The 22,329-nt window shown below is 35.5% G+C and overlaps 1 protein-coding gene across 6 annotated transcripts in view; it reads left to right on the top strand.

The window, feature by feature from the left end:
• The window catches only part of ABLIM3 (actin binding LIM protein family member 3), a 425,761-nt gene that overhangs the window by 243,140 nt on the left and 160,292 nt on the right, over window positions 1-22,329 (top strand). For all 6 annotated transcript variants that reach the window (XM_053717109.1, XM_053717108.1, XM_053717110.1 and 3 more), the window contains exon 4: window positions 5,026-5,138. In XM_053717109.1, the coding sequence (XP_053573084.1) occupies window positions 5,026-5,138 (113 nt within the window). The remainder of the gene's footprint in view (window positions 1-5,025; window positions 5,139-22,329) is intronic.

Below are 22,329 nucleotides of genomic sequence, written 5' to 3'. Positions count from 1 at the left end.
ATGCTAAGTTGCTACTGAATTTGCCTAGTTTTTTTTTTTTTTAATACCTTTAGTCACTTGCAGCCAGGCAGTTAAAGGGACAGTAAATGCTTTGATATTTTAAAATAAAATGTTTAGTTATGCTTAGTTCAACAACTGTGCAATACCATTATTTATTTTTTGCCCCCTTTTCATGTAATTTATCTCTGAAATTGGTGACTTTTCTAATACTCAGCAATTAATTAAGCCCGCTACATATGTCTCCCTATTTTACTTTGAAAAAAAAAGAACTGCAAAATAATGCACTTTATACTAACAATATGGTTATGACTATGGCTAACCTTGTCAGCTGCAGTGGTGGGAGTTTGGCGATTGAAAGATAATTGCACCAAACAAGATATTGATTTGTTTTAAAATATTTTTAGACTTTGCTGATATGTTATTCTATAAGTCAACAGAAATGTCCTTTAACTAAAAGTTGCTTACTGCCCGTTTAAGGTTTTATTTAAATGCAGGCCTTTCTATAAAAACACACGTAAACAACGCTGTGTTTCTTTATTTTGTGGAAATATATCTTTTTTATTAGATCCCAGATCTGAGTTTTAACATTCACAGTTTTATATATAATATTATTCCCATTGACTTACAATTTATAAGAAGGTTCATTTTACACTAATTTATTAGCAACAAAAAGAAAAATCCAAAGCTTTGGAAAATCAATATACAGTATACCGGTATGTAGTGCCTTACTTTAAGAGCAACCTATTAAATTGTCTCTGTATCACTCTACTACACAAGAACACTGCACTCCTTTTTACATTGTACATTCAGGTACAATCAGTAGCACAACAGATAAACTTTCCCCTTGAATAATGAGAGGCACATTTGCTGCTCCTTATTAGAGCATTCTGATTACCAAAGCAGAGAGATGGGAGAGGCTGGGAATGCAGCTGTGCTGTCTTCTATTTTAAGTTTTGCGGAGAACAGCTGTGCATACTTTTAACTCCCATGGAAGAAATCAGACCCCAATAAAGCCCATGAAATATTTATCTGTCAAGACCTCCTTGTCTGCCTCAGGTTCTTTGGTGAACATACTGTATGATACATAATTGAGCTTACATGACTATTAGAGAGACCACTTATTAAATTCTATATATCTGCTAGTGGAGTAGCCTTTTCCCCAAATAACTTAACAGATATCTACTGAATACAGATGCATTTTATAAATAAGGCTGAAGATGTTAAGCCCTTGCCTATAAAGTAATGGTATATTGTCAATTATGCAGTTCAGAAAAATAGGCTTGTTTGTGACATAAAATATGAGAGGGAATTTAAGAAAATTACTTTATCCTTAAAAAACTGTAGAAATTAAAGTGTCTATGCATTACAGCACAGCCTGTATAAAGTAGAATTATTTATATATGTATGTGGGTCACATACAACATTTAGTTGAAAAGCAGGGTGATTATAAATATATCCCCCATCGTTTTTAGATTTTTGTGACATCATTAATAATATTACTAATGACAGCACAGATGACATCATCAATGATATAAATATCATCAGTTCTGAGATTCACATGACATACCACAGAGTCACTTATCTTATTTGGATGAGCCAATCCAGGCTTGAGTCTGCAGACAAGGGCACCCATGGTAATGATGTTAGGTGCATTGATTTGTCATTGTTATTAGGAAAAGATACAGTATGTAGCATTGAGACATCTTATGTGTGCATTTTAAGTTCTGAGGATTAGAAAATCCACAATCAGAGCTAAATTACATGAAAAGAGGGCAAAATAAATAATGACAGTATATTGAAATTGGTTTTACTATGCATAACTTGACCCCTTAACTACAAGTGATGTACCCTGTAGCGGCGAGCCCACGCTATAGTAGGAGGCCTGCAGGAGGGAGGGAGTAATTAGTGCAGCAAGGCCTACACTATTACGGGCAAAAACAAAACGTAAGGACCAGCAAAATACAGGGTACATCATGTTTGTTAAGGGGTTAATATATCATATTAAAATCTGACTGTTCTTAACAACTGTTACCGTGACACAGCCATTGCTCACACAGCAGACAATAATAAATATTAATTTAACAGTACAATTGAACGTTTTTATGCATTGTGAATAAACAATCTTCAATAAAATAACATGACTTTTCTTATACATTATAGTTTCTTTTTTCTTTCAGTGATAAAGAGTCAATTAATAAATGTAACATTAGCAATTCATACAAATAAACATGTTTATAAAGATTTAATAATAGTTTGGTAAAATTAGCATATTTGATTTAAAGGGATACTGAACCCAACGTTTTTCTTTCGTGATTCAGATAGAGCATGCTATTTTAAGCAACTTTCTAATTTACTCTTATTATCAATTTTTCTTCATTCTCTTGCTATCTTTATTTGAAAAAGAAGGTATCTGAGCTATTTTTTGGGTTCAGAACTCTGGACAGCACTTTTTTTATTGGTGGATGAATTTATCCACCAATCAGCAAGGACAACCCAGGTTGTTCACCAAAAATGGGCCGGCATCTAACCTTACATTCTTGCATTTCAAATAAAGATGCCAAGAGAATGAAGAAAATTTGATAATAGGAGTAAATTAAAAAGTTGCTTAAAATTTCATGCTCTATCTGAAGCACAAAAGAAAACATTTGGGTTCAGTGTCCCTTTAATGTTTCTACTGACAGAAACTGTATACTCCTTTAGCCTATATGTTCCACATAAAGCACTAATGATAAATTACATTTGAAAAGGTTTTCTCATATACAGGTAGCCCTCAGTTTACGCCGGGGTTAGGTTCCAGAAGGAATGGTTGTAAATCGAAACGTTGTAAATTGAAACCCAGTTTATAATGTAAGTCAATGGGAAGTGAAGGAGATAGGTTCCAGGCCCCTCTCAAAATTGTCATAAGTAACACCTAATACATTATTTTTAAAGCTTTGAAATGAAGACGACTTTAAATGCTAAACAGCATTATAAACCTAATAAAATAATCACACAACACAGACTTCACTTGCAATTTTATGCAAAAAGTTCTTTCTATGCATTCCAATCTGGACTGATTTATAGACAGAAATATCTTGTTTCTTTGAAATCTGCTCGATAACTCTGGTCTGGTTAAACTGATTAATTTCAGCTTGCTTGGCTTTGCTGCAACACAAGCGGACAGCTCCACCTACTGGCTATTTTAATAAATGCACTGCTTCTCAATGCTTTTCAATAGCAGTCACATGACTGGAAAAAAAGGTTGTTATTCTGAAACGGTGTAAATTGAACCGTTGTAAAATGAGGGTCACCTGTAGTCTTGTTTTCATTAAGCACAAATCAGTGTAACTATTTTACAAGCGGCTATGTCATTGATAATATTTTATGTAGTGTTTGATTTCCTTAATAATGTATAGTTGATGTAATGTATGGTGTTACAATGTATGACACTAATTAAGTAATTGATAATGTAATGTTTTATGTCATTAATGTTACAAGAAATTACTAGGAAGAAGGTGTTTCAGTTCAGAGTTTATTGGCTTTTGAACCAGTGGCGTTTTTGGAACTTAATATTTCTAGGGTTAATGCGGGGTTAACGGGAGCGAACAAAGGGGGTAAAAAGTTGAAAGACATAGCAGTGCTATGACAGCACCCATAATATATGGGGCCATTTGCATCTCAATGGGGGTGCTATATATATATATTTGGAGGCACATAACACCCCAGCACTCCTATAGATCTGTTTTGAACATTTACATTTTAACTTTGGCATTAAAGTAAGGGGGGTTTTTTTACATTTTTTTTTAAAAGTTACATGGGATCATAACAAAAAGCATTTTCAAAACAAATTAGAGGTGGCCATTATGTATGTGTGTTTTCCTTTTGCAGCACCTTTTTTCTCATATATTTTCCTTTAAAACCCCTCACCAACAGTATGTACACTCATCAGAAGACACCTTTCTCTAGTTCTTTTCATTTATTTATACAAATTACATTTTTTTATTATTAATGAATAATCCATTTGAGTTTTCTATGTGAAAAAATACAGTCATTACATTCCTTTTGAAACATGACTGTATTAGCTAAAGGCACACACACATTTAAAATGCTCAGTACTTCGCTGAGAAGTATTTTAGAAGTAGAATTATATTCTGAAATATCTGAAATGCACTATTAAGGATTACAAAATTACTATTATACCCCTTAAAACCATCTGAAAGATGTATTCAGCATAACCAGAACATGACATTTTCATACACTTGCATTTTACTATTAGGCAAACAGCTATAAACAGGCTTTTCTTAGGCTTTTCATAGAGGCAAATGCTGTTGGAGTAGATCAATTATAATATCATGTAAAAACGTGCAAAACGTCAACATATTCGTAATAAAAAGACAATGGAATAATTTCAATGGAATTTCAAACTAGCAGTAACTTTAACTGTATCATGGGACAGATGTCAGTCAATCACAGACTCATATACAAAAATTGAGCAGTAATCTCTTTTTGGCTTTTCAACAAAGGATACCAAAGAGCAAAGTTAAGTTAATAATGCAAGTAAATTGAAAAGTTTGCATGCTCTGAATTGAGAAAGTTTGAATCTTTAATAACAAAAACTTTTTCATATAAAATTAAAAGTAAAATAAGAAGTTATTAAATGCATAATCACAAGTAAGGTATAGAAGTTCTTTTTATAGCAAGATTAGTACAAGTTACAGTTTTACAGCAGATGGGGTCAGAGCAAATACATTGAGTTCTGCAATAACAGGTTATGTATAATGCTATCTTGAAGATTATCCAAGCTTTGAGTTTTTAGGTTCATAAGAAAAGAAGCAGACACGATGAGACTAATTATGTGTGTTACTGCCAAATCTGCTTCAACTGAATACATTTGTTATATTAATTAAGAGTGCATTGCTCTTCTTACCATGTCCTTTCATTTCAACTCATAGAACATCTGTGTGTTTTTATGTTGTTCATATAATAGGGGGCTTTTTCCAAAGTGGATTGTCAAACAGTTTCTAAAGCTTTTTCTCTTTCCCACAGAAAACCTTTTCCCATCGGAGACAAGGTGACATTCAGAGGCAAAGAATGCGTATGTCAGAATTGTTCTCACTCATTAGGCAGTGATAAGCCGATCAAAATCCATGGTCCAAGTCGTAAGTCGTGCTGTAAAAAGCTACTTAACTTTTTATTAATTCATTTGGATATGTCTAGCACTCACATTAATTAAAGTTATACATTTATAGATGTTTTTTTCTTTTCATTTGATTCAGAATTTGTCAATAAACATAGATCTGTGCTTTTTGTATGAATATGGATGTTGCTGTAAATTTGCAATATCTAAGTTCCTTCTAAGTTTATTCTTTTTGTATCCCAAATGTTTGGATTCTCTAGGTACTTTTAATTTTTCCTTAATGCAGATAGAAGCTGGCTTGTCTAAATGCATGGAGTTGTTAAAAAAAACCTAGCCCAGGAATAGCATTATTTTTTGAGAATGTGTGCCCAAATTGTTAATTATCAAAAGAAAAATCTCTCAAGCGACATTACATTAAAGAAATATTAAACAAAATGTTCTTTTAAATGCATCATTTATAATTACAATTAATTTGATATAGCATGGATTTATAAGAAAAAAAACAAATACTCCAAATGTTGTCAAATAAACCATACATTATAGTGGTAGCCCAGAGGCGGAGTGTGAGCTAATTAATTTATGAGTGTCACTTTAGAGCAGTGATTTTTAACCTTTTTTTTTTGCTGTGGGACACTTTTTTACATTAAAAAATCCTGTGGCACACCACCATCCCAAAAATTTAAAAAAAAATCACACATTGTAGCCTAATACAGCATATATATATACACATATACACAAACACACACATACTGTATGTATTGTGCTGTTATGCCATGCCTCCTACAAACTACCCCTGCACTGGGAGTAAAAAACAAGCAAAGTTTAAAAAATATGTCACACTGTTGTCAGTCTGCCGTGGCACACCTGAGGATCTCTCACGGCACACTGGTTGAAAAACACTGACTTAGAGCACTTGTGTCATACGTTTGCATAGTGTGCAAAGCACCTTGCAGGTGAATACTGTCATAATTATCCTGCTATGCTAAAATATCATATAGATATAAATAGAGGCAAGGTCTTATCTGGGTTAATTCTTAGTGGAATTGTAGTTCATTATGTACATCTCTTTGGTATCAAAAGGAGATTCAACACTGACATTACCTAAATGTATAAAAAACAAGATTTTTTTTATAGGTCTTGAAAGTATATGTTTTATAAAAATTGTGTTAGCAACTTTCTAATTTACTCCTATTATCAATTTTTCTTTGTTCTTTTGGTATTTTTATTTGAAAAAGCAAGTATGTAAGCTTAGGAGCCGGCCCATTTTTGGGTTAGCACCTGTGTAGCAATTGCTGATTGGTGTCTAAATGTAGCCACCAATCAGCAAGCACTACCCAGGTGCTAAACCAAAAATGGGCCAGCTCCTAAGCTTACATTCTTGCTTTTCCAAATAAAAATACCAAGAGAATGCAGAAAAAATTATAATAGGAGTAAAGTAGAAAGTTATGTAAAATTGCATTGGAATCATCCAAGTTTAATTTTAAATAGACCATTCCTTTAATTTGTTTGTAGAATATAATTATGCTAACCCAGGCATTCTGTAAGTCTCCCATAATGTTTGCCTTCACCACCTCTAAGAAAATGTCTTCCATACTGCTGAACTCATTAACATGTTGAGTTTATTGTGAAAAATACTTTCAGTTTAATCTTTATTAAGCCCCTTCATTTACTTTAATATTCTTGCCATGTCACCTCTCTCCCTTTTCTTGTCAAAGCTATATATATTTAGGTCATTAAGTCTTTGTAAGTTGTTATTTTTGACCATGTACTATTTTAGTAGCTCACCTTCGAACAGATTTCAATTTGCTTATATCCTTCTTGAACATGGTCTCCATAACTGTACAAAATACTCAAAACAGGACCTAACTAGCCATCTGTAAACTGGCTTACAGGGACACTAAACCATTTTTTTTCTTTCATGATTCAGATAGAGCATGCAATTTTAAGCAACTTTCTAATTTACTCCTATTATCAAATTTTCTTTGTTATCTTTCTATCTTTATTTAAAAAGCAGGAATATGATGCATAGGAGACGACCCATTTTTTATTGAGAACCTGGGTTATGCTTGCTTATTGGTGGCTAAATGTAAGCCACCAATAAGCAAGCACTATCCATGGTGCTGAACCTAAAATGGGCTGGCTGCTAAGATTTACATTCTTGCTTTTTAAATAAAGATAGCAAGAGAACGAAGAAAAATTGATAATAGGAGTAAATTAGAAAGTTGCTTAAAGTGTTAATAAAATCACCTTCCATAAAGTTGAATTATGTGTGGTTGCATAATTACAGATTGCTGAGACAAGAAAGTCATTTTTTTGGTGGAATGAGCTTTAACTTAACTTTTTCATAACAAAATATTATTCATTTTTAAATAATGTTGTCTCTTATGCATTACTTTTTTTAATTTATTTAGTTTTTTGTTTAATGTCCGTTTAAAAGGACAGTGAACACCTTGAGATTTCTACATAAAATATTTAGCGATGAGTAAAAAAACTACTTTGCAAAAAAAACTATCATTATTTATTTTGCCCTATTTTTGTGAAATTTAACTTTGGAATTTGTGGACTTTTTAATTGTCTGAACTGGAAATGCACATTGTAGACTCCTTTAGGCTAACATTGCTACATATCTTTCCTTAAATGCACTTTATACAAATATAATGAATGTTGTCTGCAGATTGTCTTACAAACCCAAATCTTATTATTCTCAAAAACAAACATTGATAAAGGAATTCACCAATACTTCCTTAATAATAAAAAATGGGATATTTTATATTAATGACAGAACATCTGGCAGTATTTGTTTCTGTTTATTAGTCTACTTTGTTTACCTTGTACAGCTACTATTATTGAGCATATATGTGATCAGCACCATGGACAGCAGTAACTGCCTAAACAAATAAAAGGGTTAAAGGGACATTGTACACTAGATTTTTCTTTGCATAAATGTTTTGTAGACAATCCATTTATATAGCCCATCTGGGGTTGTTTATATAACAATGTATAGTTTTGCTTATTTTTTAATAACATTGTGATGATTTTCAGACTCCTAACCAAGCCCCACAGTGTCAGATGTCTACCCGCGTATACAGACTCCTGCTGGCTCCTGTTTATGTTATCTGTCTTTTCATATGCAGGGAATGGTGGGAGGGAGGGGGAGTGTCTGCTCGTATTGTTTCCCAGCCCCTTTCACTGGGTGTCTCAGCCTAACCTCATCAATAGTGCTAAACTGGGAGCTTATTAGCACATTTTTAAAAGGTTTTATACTGGATTTTTAAGATCAGTATCTGTGCATATTCTTCTTTATATTAGTGTCTGTTACGTGCAGTTATATGAAAATTGGTGTACGCTGTCCCTTTAATGATGCAAAAAGATTTTGAAACCTATTTAAATCAGGCTTATTAAATACAGAAAAGTAATGATAACTGAAGAAAATGAATATAAAGGTATAAATCCATTACATGAGCAAGGGCTGATATTTATGCACTTTTTTTTTTTATTTGGCTTTGATTCTGCTAATAAATGGTGCTGAGTTAAGCAACAAAGATGCACTTTAAATGTTGGCAATTTTATTGCTGATTTTTAATACATTAATGTTATTGCCTTATTATATTTTGTCTTTCTCTGTTTCTGATATCAAAAGCATTGTTTCCCATTATTTGTCCTTGATATACAATTGTGTAATTACTTAAGTAGTCAGCGTCTCATGCTTGCCCAGCAGTCCTGCTGACATTACATATATAGAGACTGCAGCCAAATCAATTCTTCTAATGTAAGCAGGTCTTGTGCTATTAGACAGTGTCACTGTATTTACCTGACAAGGCAGAGGGATCTAAATGCAGGGTGTGCTATATCTGACATCAAGCCCTGGTGTGTTCGCTCTCTCCTCTCTAAAGCTCTTTGGTATTGCAAGATTCTATAAGATGCCTTTTCAATATTACAAGGTGCCTCAGGGATTGCTTGTAAAAGAGCTAAATGCCCTTAATTTTGACTAGACTGTCCCTTTAATTTATACTTAGTTTATTTTTATTTTTAAAGTAGTGTTAGGTTTTTCTAGTTTAATAGTAACTTTAGTATTTTGTAATTTGGGTAATTTGGGTTCATTTAATGGGTGTTAGGTTAGGGGGTGTTAGGTTAAGGGGCTTAGTAATTTAATTATTTGCGTTGTGGGCTTTGGCGGTTTAGTGGTTAATACATTGATAGGTTTATTACGTTGTGGGCTTTGGCGGTTTAGGGGTTAATACTTTAATAGGAAGTTTGCATTGTGGGTTAATGGTGGTTTAGGGATTAATAGTTTTAATAGGTAGTTTGCGATGTTGTGGTTGGCAGATTTAGGGGTTAATAATTTAGTTATTACTTGCGGTGTGGTTTTGATGGCGGATATAGGGGTTAATAGTTTAATTAGGCATATTGCATTGTGGGGGGTTGTCGGTTTAGGGGTTAATACTTTTATTAGTTCCGATGTGGGTTTAATAGCGGCTATAGGGATTAATACACTTTATTATTTATTGCGGTGGGGGATTGAGGTTGACAGGTAGATAAATATTGCGCTTGCGCTAGGTGTTAGTTTATTTTTTCAGGCATTTTCGGGAGTTACGGTGCTCCCATACTCAGCGCAAGGCTTGCTGCGGCTGCCTTGTGTGGCGAGGTGAAAATGGAGTAAGATTTCTCAATTTTCACCACGTAAGTCCTTGTGCTGAATATTGGATACCGATTTGCGACGCGGTCCAATGTTAGCTTATGGGAAAAAAAATTGTGGGCGACGGGTGAAATATATGTGCCACATTTATATGCGGCGCTGTATATAGGATACCAAAACAGCACAAAAACCGGCGTCGACCACAAAAGCCGGCGACACTGTTTTTTGCGCTGTTTTGGTATCCTATATACAGCGCCGCATATAAATGTGCAATGTTTATTTCACCCGTCGCCCACATTTTTACTCCCATAAGCTAACATTGGACTGCGTCTCAAATCGGTATCCAATATTCAGCGCAAGGACTTACGTGGCGAAAATGGAGAAATCTTACTCCATTTTCACCTCGTCAAGCAAGGCAGCCGGCCCAAGCCTTGCGCTGAGTATGGCATATGTAATGGAGCCCCAAGTCTTAAAGGGACAGTCAGCACTAAAATTGTTATTGTTTAAATAGTTAGATAACGCCTTTACTACCCATTCCCCAGCTTTGCACAACCAACATTGTTATATTAATATACTTTATAACATTTAAACCTCTAATTATCTGCCTGTTTATAAGCCACTACAGACAGCCTATTATCACATGCTTTTTGATTTGTTTTTCACAACAGGAGACTGCAAGTTCATGTGGGCCATATAGATATCATTGTGCTCACGACCGTGTACTAAATGCAAGTCTACAGATAATAAATAAAAAGTCATGTTATCAGGGGGCTGTCAAAAGAGGCTTAGATACAAGGTAATAATCACAAAGGTAAAAAGTATATTAATATAACTGTGTTGGTTGTGCAAAACTGGGAATGGATAATAAAGGGATTATCTACCTATTGAAACTATAACACTTTTTGAGTTTACTATCCCTTTAATGTTTTATAACAAAATAGCATCCTTTTTACTATAATTATTTTTCAATAGCCAACGTCTACCCACCTTTAGCCTTATTTGTAGGAGCCAATCTGGGCTTTAGTCTGCAGACAACAAGGCTAGCCACTGTCATAAAGTTAGTATAAAAAGCGTTGTTTGGCAACTGTTATCTACGGACGCCAATAACAAACAGGGCCTTATTCTCTAAAGCTCTCTGGTCTGGCAAGAAGATCTAAGACATCTTGTATACTGCGATCCCTCAAACAAATTAGGAGAAAGACAAACTTTAGCTTGAGAACTGTTTATTGAGCTGTGTTGGGTTTGTGATGTGAGAGACACAGATACATTACTATATAATGCTCAAAAAAGCACCCAAAGATTTTACGTGATTTCTCTCCATGTCAGCGAGTTTTGTATCATTGAGCTCATATTCCCACTTCCCCACTTTCCTCTCATTGTTTTATTGCATCTTTCAGTCTACTGGTTAGCTTAAATGGACAGTCAAAATTAAACTTTCATGATTCAGATAGGGCATGCAATTTGAAACAACTTTCGAATTTAGTTTTATCATTAAATTTGATTTGTTCTCTTGGTATTCTTTGTTAAAAGCTAAACCTAGGTAGGCTCATAAACTGATATTTAAGCCGTTGAAGGCCTCCTCTTATCTCAGTTCATTTTGACAGTTTTTCACACTTAGACAGTGCTAGTTTATGTGTGTCATATAGATAGCATTGTGCTCACTCCAGTGGGGTTATTTATAAATCAGCACTGATTGGCTGAAATGCAAGTCTGTCAAAAGAACTGAGGTAAGGGACAGTCCTCAGAGGCTTAGATACAAGGTGATCACAGAAGTAAAAAGTATATTAATATAGTTGGTGTTGGTTATGCAAAATTGGGGAATGGGTAATAAAGGGATTATCTATCTTTTTAAACAATAAACATTTTCAAGTAGACTGTCCCTTTAAACATGTATTTTTTATTTAATACATAAAAATATAAACAGTATTGCAAAGATCAGTATATCTCTCAATGATTCATTTAACCCTCTCCTTTATACCCCCCTTAGTTTTCTCTCTCTCCCCATTTTTCTTTGTCTTTGTCTCATTCCCTGAACACGTTTGTCTTTCTCTGTTTTTCTGTCAATCAGCATCTCATTGTAATTGGATACAGAAAGAGTAATGGGTCAGCTAGTTGGTGGTCTGATTCAGTCACTAAAAGGTTGTATTTGTTTCCTTTGCTTAATGGATCACAGAGGTGTATCAGGTGCACATTTTCTTTGCTATAATACAGGTGGCTATGGTCATGTATTTCAACTGTTAGCAAGTGCAGTTCTTTAGCTCCAAAGGCCAGATGTCTAAAAAGGAAAAAAAATAATCATTGTGGCTTGCTAGGAACATGGAATTACATAGCGAGGCAGGAAAAAGATAAGAGATAATCCGTAAAATACTTACTGTACAGCTTTGTGTTAGGTGCAATATGACTTTGTTATGAAGAAATACTATTATTAATTTAACATGTATTATTTAATTCTGCGTTTTCAATGGGGAACCTATTTAAAGGTGCATATATATTTATATATATATATGTCTATATTTGTATTTATATACATATATAAATACATAAATACAGACAAACATAAATATATATATATATATATATATATATATATATATATATATATATATATATATATATATATATATATACCCATACACACATTTATACATATATTTCTTTCATGTAATTAGCAAGAGTCCATGAGCTAGTGACGTATGGGATATACATTCCTACCAGGAGGGGCAAAGTTTCCCAAACCTTAAAATGCCTATAAATACACCCCTCACCACACCCACAATTCAGTTTTACAAACTTTGCCTCCGATGGAGGTGGTGAAGTAAGTTTGTGCTAGATTCTACGTTGATATGCGCTCCGCAGCAAGTTGGAGCCCGGTTTTCCTCTCAGCGTGCAGTGAATGTCAGAGGGATGTGAGGAGAGTATTGCCTATTTGAATGCAGTGATCTCCTTCTAAGGGGTCTATTTCATAGGTTCTCTGTTATCGGTCGTAGAGATTCATCTCTTACCTCCCTTTTCAGATCGACGATATACTCTTATATATACCATTACCTCTGCTGATTCTCGTTTCAGTACTGGTTTGGCTATCTGCTATATGTAGATGAGTGTCCTGGGGTAAGTAAGTCTTATTTTCTGTGACACTCCTAGCTATGGTTGGGCACTTTGTTTATAAAGTTCTAAATATATGTATTCAAACATTTATTTGCCTTGACTCAGAATGTTCAACTTTCCTTATTTTCAGACAGTCAGTTTCATATTTGGGATAATGCATTTTAATTTAACATATTTTACCTTAAAATTTGACTTTTTCCCTGTGGGCTGTTAGGCTCGCGGGGGCTGAAAATGCTTCATTTTATTGCGTCATTCTTGGCGCGGACTTTTTTGGCGCAAAAATTCTATTTCCGTTTCCGGCGTCATACGTGTCGCCGGAAGTTGCGTCATTCTTTGACGTTATTTTGCGCCAAAAGTGTCGGCGTTCCGGATGTGGCGTCATTTTTGGCGCCAAAAGCATTTAGGCGCCAAATAATGTGGGCGTCTTTTTTGGCGCTAAAAAATATGGGCGTCATTTTTGTCTCCACATTATTTAAGTCTCATTATTTATTGCTTCTGGTTGCTAGAAGCTTGTTCACTGGCATTTTTTTCCCATTCCTGAAACTGTCATTTAAGGAATTTGATCAATTTTGCTTTATATGTTGTTTTTTTCTTTTACATATTGCAAGATGTTCCACGTTGCAACTGAGTCAGAAGTTACTACAGGAAAATCACTGCACAGTGCTGGAGCTACCAAGCTAAGTCTGCTATTCACTTTTGGTATCTGTTTCTCCAGCTGTTATTTGTATTGCATGTCATGTCAAACTTATTAATGCAGATAAAATTTCCTTTAGTACTGTTACATTACCTGTTGCTGTTCCGTCAACATCTAATTTTCAGAGTGTTCCTGATAACATAAGAGATTTTATTTATTTTAAATCCATTAAGAAGGCTATGTCTGTTATTTCTCCTTCTAGTATACATAAAAGTCTTTTAAAACTTCTCTTTTTTTCAGATGAATTTTTAAATGAACATCATCATTTTGATGCTGATAAATCTTTGTATTTGTTCAAGATGGAATTTATTCGTTCTTTACTTAAAGAAGTGTTATTTGCATTAGAAATAGAGGATTCTGGTCCTCTTGATACTAAATGTAAACGTTTAAATAAGGTAGTTATTCCAGAAGTGTTTTATCTCCCTGATGCTATTTCTGAAGTAATTTCCAGGGAATGGAATAATTTGGGTAATTTATTTACTCCTTCTAGACGTTTAAGCAAATTATATCCTGTGCCATCTGACAGATTAGAGTTTTTTGGGACAAAAATCCCTAAGGTTATGGGGCTGTCTCTACTCCTGCTAATGTACTACTATTCCTATGGCAGATAGTACTTCATTTAAGGATCCTTTAGATAGGAAAATTGAATCCTTTCTAAGAAAAGCTTACTTTTGTTCAGGTAATCTTCTTAGACCTGCTATATTTTTAGCGGATGTTGCTGCAGCTTCAACTTTTTGGTTAGAAGCTTTAGCGCAACAAGTAACAGATCATAATTTTATAGCATTATTATTATTCTATAACATGCTAATAATTTTATTGGTGATACCATCTTTTGATATCATTAGAGTTGATGTCAGGTATATGTCTCTAGCTATTTTAGCTAGAAAAGCTTTATGGATTAAACTTGGAATGCTGACATGTCTTCTAAGTCAACTTTGCTTTCCCTTTCTTTCCAGGGTAAATAATCATTTCGTTCCTTTCCTCACAACAAGGAACAAAAGCCTGATCCTTCATCCTCAGGAGCGGTATCAGTTTGGAAACTATTTCCAGTTTGGAATATATCCGAGCTTTATAGAAACCTATAGCCAGCTCCTAGGTACCTATGAAGGTGCGGCCCTTATTCCAGCTCAGCTGGTATGGGGCAGATTACGTTTTCCTCAAAGAAATTTGGATCAATTCCGTTCTTAATCTCTGGTTTCAGAAACATTGTTTCAGAAAGGTACAGAATTGGCTTCAAGTTAAGGCCTCCTGCTAAGAGATTCTTTTCTTTCCCGTATCCCAGTTAACACAGCAAGGCTCAGCATTTCTGAAATGTGTTTCAGATCTAGAGTTGGCTGGAGTATTTATGCCAGTTCCAGTTCTGGAACAGGGGCTGGGGTTTTATTTTATCTCTTCATTGTACCAAAGAAGGTCAATTCCTTCAGACCAGTTCTGGATCTATCATTATTGAATCGTTATGTTAGGATACCAACATTCAAGATGGTTTCTGTAGGACTATCCTGCCTTTTGTTTAGCAAGGGCATTATATGTCTACAATAGATTTACAGGATGTGTATCTGCATATTCCGATTCATCCAGATTACTTTTAGTGTCTGAGATTCTCTTTTTAGACAAGCATTACCAGTTTTGTGGCTCTACCGTTTGGCCTAGCCTCAGTTCCAAGAATTTTTTTCAAAGGTTCTCGGTGCCCTTCTTTCTGTAATCAGAGAATAGGGTTTTGGTATTTCCTTATTTGGACGATATCTTGGTACTTGCTCAGTCTTCTCATTTTCGTAGAATCTCATACGAATCGACTTGTGTTGTTTCTTCAAGTTCATGGTTGGAGGATCAATTTACCAATCAGTTCATTGATTCCTCAGACAAGGGTAACCTTTTTAGGTTTCTAGATAAATTCAGTGTCTATGACTCTGTCATTGTCAGACAAGAGAAGTTTAACATTGATATCAGCTTGTCAAAACCTTCAGTCACAATCATTCCCTTTGGTAGCCTTATGCATGGAAATGTTGGGTCTTAGGACTGCCGCATCAGATGCGATCTCCTTTGCTCGTTTTCACATGCGACCTCTTCAGCTCTGTATGCTGAACCAATGGTGCAGGGATTACTCAAAGATATCTCAATTAATATCTTTAAACCGATTTTACGACACTCTCTGACATGGTGGACAGATCACCATCGTTTAGTTCAGGGGGCTTCTTTGTTCTTCCGACCTGGACTATAATCTCAACAGATGCTAGTTTTACAGGTTGGGGAGCTGTGTGGGGGTATCTGACGGCACAAGGGGTTTGGGAATCTCAGGAGGTGAGATTTCCGATCAATATTTTGGAACTCCGTGCAATTTTCAGAGCTCTTCAGTCTTGGCCTCTTCCGAAGAGAGAGTTGTTCATTTGTTTTCAGATAAGACAATGTCACAACTGTGGCATACATCAATCATCAAGGAGGGACTCACAGTCCTCTGGCTATGAAAGAAGTATCTCGAATTTTGGTTTGGGCGGAATCCAGCTCCTGTCTAATCTCTGCGGTTTATATCCCAGGTATGGACAATTGGAAAGCGGATTATCTCAGTCGCCAAACGTTGCATCCGGGTGAATGGTCTCTTCACCCAGAGGTATTTCTTCAGATTGTTCAAATGTGGGAACTTCCAGAAATAGATCTGATGGCTTCTCATCTAAACAAGAAACTTCCCAGGTATCTGTCCAGATCCCGGGATCCTCAGGCGGAGGCAGTGGATGCATTTTCACTTCCTGGATGTATCATCCTGCCTATATCTTTCCGCCTCTAGTTCTTCTTCCAAGAGTAATCTCCAAGATTCTGAAGGAATGCTCGTTTGTTCTGCTGGTAGCTCCGGCATGGCCTCACAGGTTTTGGTATGAGGATCTTGTCCGGATGGCCTCTTGCCAACCGTGGACTCTTCCGTTAAGACCAGACCTTTTGTCTCAAGGTCCTTTTTTCCATCAGGATCTGAAATCCTTAAATTTAAAGGTATGGAGATTGAACGCTTGATTCTTGGTCAAAGAGGTTTCTCTGACTCTGTGATTAATACTATGTTACAGGCTCGTAAATCTGTATCCAGAGAGATATATTATAGAGTCTGGAAGACTTATATTTCTTGGTGTCTTTCTCATCATTTTTCTTGGCATTCTTTTAGAATACCGAGAATATTACAATTTCTTCAGGATGGTTTAGATAAGGGTTTGTCCGCAAGTTCCTTGAAAGGTCAAATCTCTGCTCTTTCTGTTCTTTTTCACAGACAGATTGCTATTCTTCCTGATATTCATTGTTTTGTACAAGCTTTGGTTCGTATAAAGCCTGTCATTAAGTCAATTTCTCCTCCTTGGAGTTTGAATTTGGTTCTGGGGGCTCTTCAAGCTCCTCCATTTGAACCTATGCATTCATTGGATATTAAATTACTTTCTTGGAAAGTTTTGTTCCTTTTGGCCATCTCTTCTGCCAGAAGAGTTTCTGAATTATCTGCTCTTTCTTGTGAGTCTCCTTTTCTGATTTTTCATCAGGATAAGGCGGTGTTGCGAACTTCTTTTGAATTTTTACCTAAGTTGTGAATTCCAACAACATTAGTAGAGACATTGTGGTTCCTTCATTATGTCCTAATCCTAAGAATTCTAAGGAGAAATCGTTGCATTCTTTGGATGTTATTAGAGCTTTGAAATATTATGTTGAAGCTATTAAGTCTTTCCGAAAGACTTCTGGTTTATTTGTTATCTTTTCCGGTTTTAGAAAGGCCAGAAAACTTCTGCCATTTCTTTGGCATCTTGGTTGAAATCTTTATTTCATCTTGCCTATTTTGAGTCGGGTAAGACTCCGCCTCATAGGATTACAGCTCATTCTACTAGGTCAGTTTCTACTTCCTGGGCGTTTAGGAATGAAGCTTCGGTTGATCAGATTTGCAAAGTGGCAACTTGGTTCTCTTTGCATATTTTTACCAAATTCTACCATTTTTGTTGTATTTTCTTCTTCTGAAGCAGTTTTTGGTAGAAAAGTACTTCAGGCAGCGGTTTCAGTTTGAATCTTCTGCTTATGTTTTTCATTAAACTTTATTTGGGTGTGGATTATTTTCAGCAGGAATTGGCTGTCTTTATTTTATCCCTCCCTCTCTAGTGACTCTTGTGTGGAAAGATCCACATCTTGGGTAGTCATTATCCCATACGTCACTAGCTCATGGACTCTTGCTAATTACATGAAAGAAAACATAATTTATGTAAGAACTTACCTGATAAATTCATTTCTTTCATATTAGCAAGAGTCCATGAGGCCCGCCCTTTTTTGTGGTGGTTATGATTTTTTTGTATAAAGCACAATTATTCCAATTCCTTATTTTATATGCTTTCGCACTTTTTTCTTATCACCCCACTTCTTGGCTATTCGTTAAACTGAATTGTGGGTGTGGTGAGGGGTGTATTTATAGGCATTTTAAGGTTTGGGAAACTTTGCCCCTCCTGGTAGGAATGTATATCCCATACGTCACTAGCTCATGGACTCTTGCTAATATGAAAGAAATGAATTTATCAGGTAAGTTCTTACATAAATTATGTTTTTTACAATATACCCATTTCCATTCAAACACCTTTTAACCCTTAAAGTGCTAAATTTGATAAAAGACGTAAATTGGAAAGTTTCTTAAAACTGTATGCTTTATCTGAATCAAGAAAGTTTAATTTTGATTTTAGTGTCCCTTTAATTACTTTAAATTAAAGATACATTGGGGCCTATTTATTAATGTCAGCCGCACATCGATAAATGCCGACAGCATATGCTGTCGGCATTTATCATTGCACAAGCAGTTCTTGTGAACTGCTTGTGCAATGCCACCCCCTCCAGATTAGCTAGCAGGGGGAGTCAATCAGCCCGGTCGTATAGGATCGGGCAGATTGATGTCCGTGGCCTCAGAGCAGGCGGACAAGTTATGGAGCAGCGGTCTTTAGACTGCTGCTTCATAACTGCTGTTTCCGGTGAGCCTGAAGGCTCGCATGGAAACATGGCATCAAGCTCCATTCAGAGCTTGATAATTCGGCCCCATTGTCATTATTTTTTCTTTCATCTTCTTTTCCTTATAATTTAACTAAAACTGTAGTGTTTCCACTCCCCCAAGAGAGGCTGGAGTGCATGCCATGGAATGCAGAACCTTGACATGCTGCACAGTGATTTGCTGCTATGGGCATGAACTTATTTATATCCATCCCTAACTTGTCACAGCACGGGAAGAATGAAAAACAACATTCAATAGGCTTTTCAAGGGGTGTTTCCAGGGCCTGCAATACAATGCAAATTAATCTAACAAAATTATAGTTTTAAATGCTTTAATGTGATGGTAAACTCTCACCTTTTTAAAATCAGATTCGGAATGTAAGTAATATTTTGGTTGAAGTTTAATTAATCGTTGTAATACAGATGCGCTAGAACTTACTTTTAATATAGATATGAGATTCAAGTTTCAATTGTTGTCCAATCAGCGCTCTCCCCATATGTTACTTTTGTTGTAGCTAATATTCTCACCGTTTGCTCACAGAGAAATTGACTTTTGAACTGGGCGGCGGAGTGCGGGAATTTGAATTTCATTTCTACATTAAAAAGTAAGGTATAGCGCATCTTCAGTATATCAGATGAATGACACTCCATCTAAAATATCACTAACATTCCGGACCTGATTTTAAAAAGGGGAGAATTTACCATCACTTTAAATGCCCTTTAAGTATGAAAAGGGCTCTAGGGCAATTGTAAGATTTATTTTGCAGCAAAAAAAGACCAAATAAATGTATTTTGCAGTGTTGTTTTATTTTCTTTAATTTTACACTTTAAGGAGGTGGGGGGTTATTTTAAGAATTTGTTTACCATTTAACCTGCCAAGTTTGATACTATTAGTTGACATATATAATGTTTGGTGCAATGGTATCTTAAAAATAAAATGTTATAAATAAAAAGCAGGTACAAGTAATAGACCCTTTGTGAGGTTAGGAGAATGGTACATATCAGCACAACACCCCTGATACTGAATTCCATTTGGGGCGGAGTTACGCTGCTGCGTGCTCCGTGTTGGAGTTCCCAGGAGTGCTGTAGAGATCGTTTCCACAGCTCCTTGCCGCATAGCCCGAGGCTACCTTGTGGTTCCTGACTGAGGCATTGGATAAGGAGTATCGCTCCTGGAGCTTGAAGTCTATCCTGGCCGGATCGGCCAACAGCTACATCGCATATGGTACCTGAGAAATCCGGAGCAGAGGGAGGATAAGGCTGTTGGTTAAAGGCAGAGTGGGAGTCCCTCACTAGAGATGCAGAATTGATCAAAGGCATTACAGGATACCCCACAGTGAAGCGTTTCACAGCTTACAAGCAAATCAGAGACTATTGGCTGTCCCAGCTGTTTGAAGACAGAGCTGCATAACCTGGAGTGAGCTGAAGTTGACGCGCCGCCTTCACAGCTTAACCTGATAAAGAAGTTTTTATTTGCAGGCTCCAAAGCCTCTATCCAGTTTACTACAGCAAACCTTGGTCTATCCTGGATCCGTGGTTGGATTTCCCAGAGGCAAGCCTGCACTTAACTCATCTTGCCTGTCACGCAAATATTGCTGTATTTACAGGCCTGTAAATGTTTTCACCGGCTAACATTATCGCTTCGCATATACGAATAAGTCTAATAACCTAGACTAAAAACTCCATTGTCTTGGCATCGTTTGTTATATACTTACTGGTCCATTGGGTTAATTGGACTTATTTCTACCAGAGGTTTAATACAGGATGGTTATTCATAGCAGTGCTGCAAGCTATATTTGATACTTCTGAATTTATATCTAGGCTTTGTCTAAAAAGGAGGAAAAATAAATAAATAAACATAGAAGGGACAGTCCTTACTAATGCTATTGATGAGAAGATTATAATAGTTTGTGAATATTGGAATATATTCTTGCAGAAGATTGCTTGAACAGCTAAATTGTAATCTGCATACCTTTTTTTTTTTGCAGACTCATTTTCATATTATACTGTTGCCTAAAACCTACAAATCCAGAATTTTTATATATATCCCAAAATATAGGCAGTTTTCACCACTGTTTATAAGTAAGGGATATTTAGAAAGGCTGTTAAATTTCCCATATTTGGGCTAGCATGCAGCCCGGTGTGAGTTTAATTGCTTGTTGATTATTATTTGTTAGATTTGTTTCCTATGTCTATATAAATTGCCTATACTTATACTCAAACGATGTTTAAGCTATAGTATATATTTGAATATCCTATAACAGGCTTTTGCACTATTGTTGGGATTTTTTTTCTCTCTTCATATTTATGTCTACTTTTTTACTTTTCCACAAGAGAGGGCGCTAATGGCTAATTTTTCGCTGATAGCATCAATCCCCCCTAAATAAAATATACACACACAATTTTGTGTTTGTATATATGTGTGCGGTTGCATATATACATATATATAGCCAGAGGTTTTTGTTTTTTTGTCACACTATATATTCACTATATTGTCTATACACTTTGGTCAATGGAAAGATTTGTCACACAAGTGAAACAAAATTCACCCATAATGCCTGTTAAATCAAGAGATAAAAAAAATAAGATAATTGATGCTAGCTCAGACTCTATCACGGAAACTATGGTTAACCCTTTTGATGCTCAGGCTCTGGTAGCGCAGATTAGCCAAATATTTACTCCCCAATTTGATTTAATTAAAAAAGATCTCTCAAGTATCTCTTTAAGTTTAGATTCATTATCTGGGGAAGTTAAACAATTTGCTTCTAAAATACTAGAAACTGAAACAACGATATCTGATCTAGAAGATCTTGTTAACACACATCAGAATACACTTGCAAACCAGGAATCTAAAATTCATAACCTACAATCCAGCCTGTAGGAGTTAGAAGATCGCTCCAGGCGTAATAATAGGTTAGTAGGCCTCCCCGATACGCCCAAATTTGACTATTAAACTTCACTTCTACCTTATTACCACAAGCTCTAGGATTTACTCCCCAACAACTTCCATTAGCAATTAAAAGCGCCCATAGAGTAGGCCCAAGGAGGTTCAATGAGGATGGCACAACTAGAAATAGGATCTGTATCTTTAAACTCCTCAGATTTCAAGATAAAATTGAAATGCTCAAACTTTTTAAAAATGTTTACACATTTACTATAGCGAATAAAAAAAATATTTTATTCCAAGATTTTTCAAATGAAACGACCCTTAAGAGAAAAAATATGGCTGTATCCAGCTAGAATTATAGTGGGAAAAGATGGTAATAGGATAACCCTGAATTCTATAGAAGAAGCAAGAAACTATATTACTGATAAGTGTTAACCTTCCACCTATAGTACACCTTCATGTTATATATGTTGGCAAACTTCTGGTTAAATTATTTATATTGGTTTCGAAAAAAAAAAATAGGTTTAAACTTCTTGGAAATGTTTAATATACTACAGCAATTCAGGTACCTGGTTGTATGTATATTGTTTTGTACATATGATGCTACTTTTAATATTTATTTTATTCCCCTTTTGGGGGGGGGGGTGTTTTTTTTCCCTCCCCCCTTCCTCCAGCTTTGCTATCCAGTCCTTGAAAGATGGACTTTAAATATTGTATTGTCTCGTTAACAGATTGCTAACTCCAATAGAATAGGAACGATAGAGAATTTTAAACTTCTGTCTTGGAATATTGGAGGAATAACCTTGCCCATAAAACATAAATTGATAATTAAAAGACTAGGTAGACTAAACCCAAGTGTGGTTCTCTTGCAAGAGACACATCTTAAGGATAGTGAAATTCCTAAACTAAAA

Source organism: Bombina bombina, chromosome 6 (genome assembly GCF_027579735.1).
Source record: "Bombina bombina isolate aBomBom1 chromosome 6, aBomBom1.pri, whole genome shotgun sequence".
Taxonomy (NCBI): domain Eukaryota; kingdom Metazoa; phylum Chordata; class Amphibia; order Anura; family Bombinatoridae; genus Bombina; species Bombina bombina.
The sequence above is the reverse complement of the archived record's forward strand: the minus strand, read 5'-3'. Positions and strand labels throughout refer to the sequence as shown.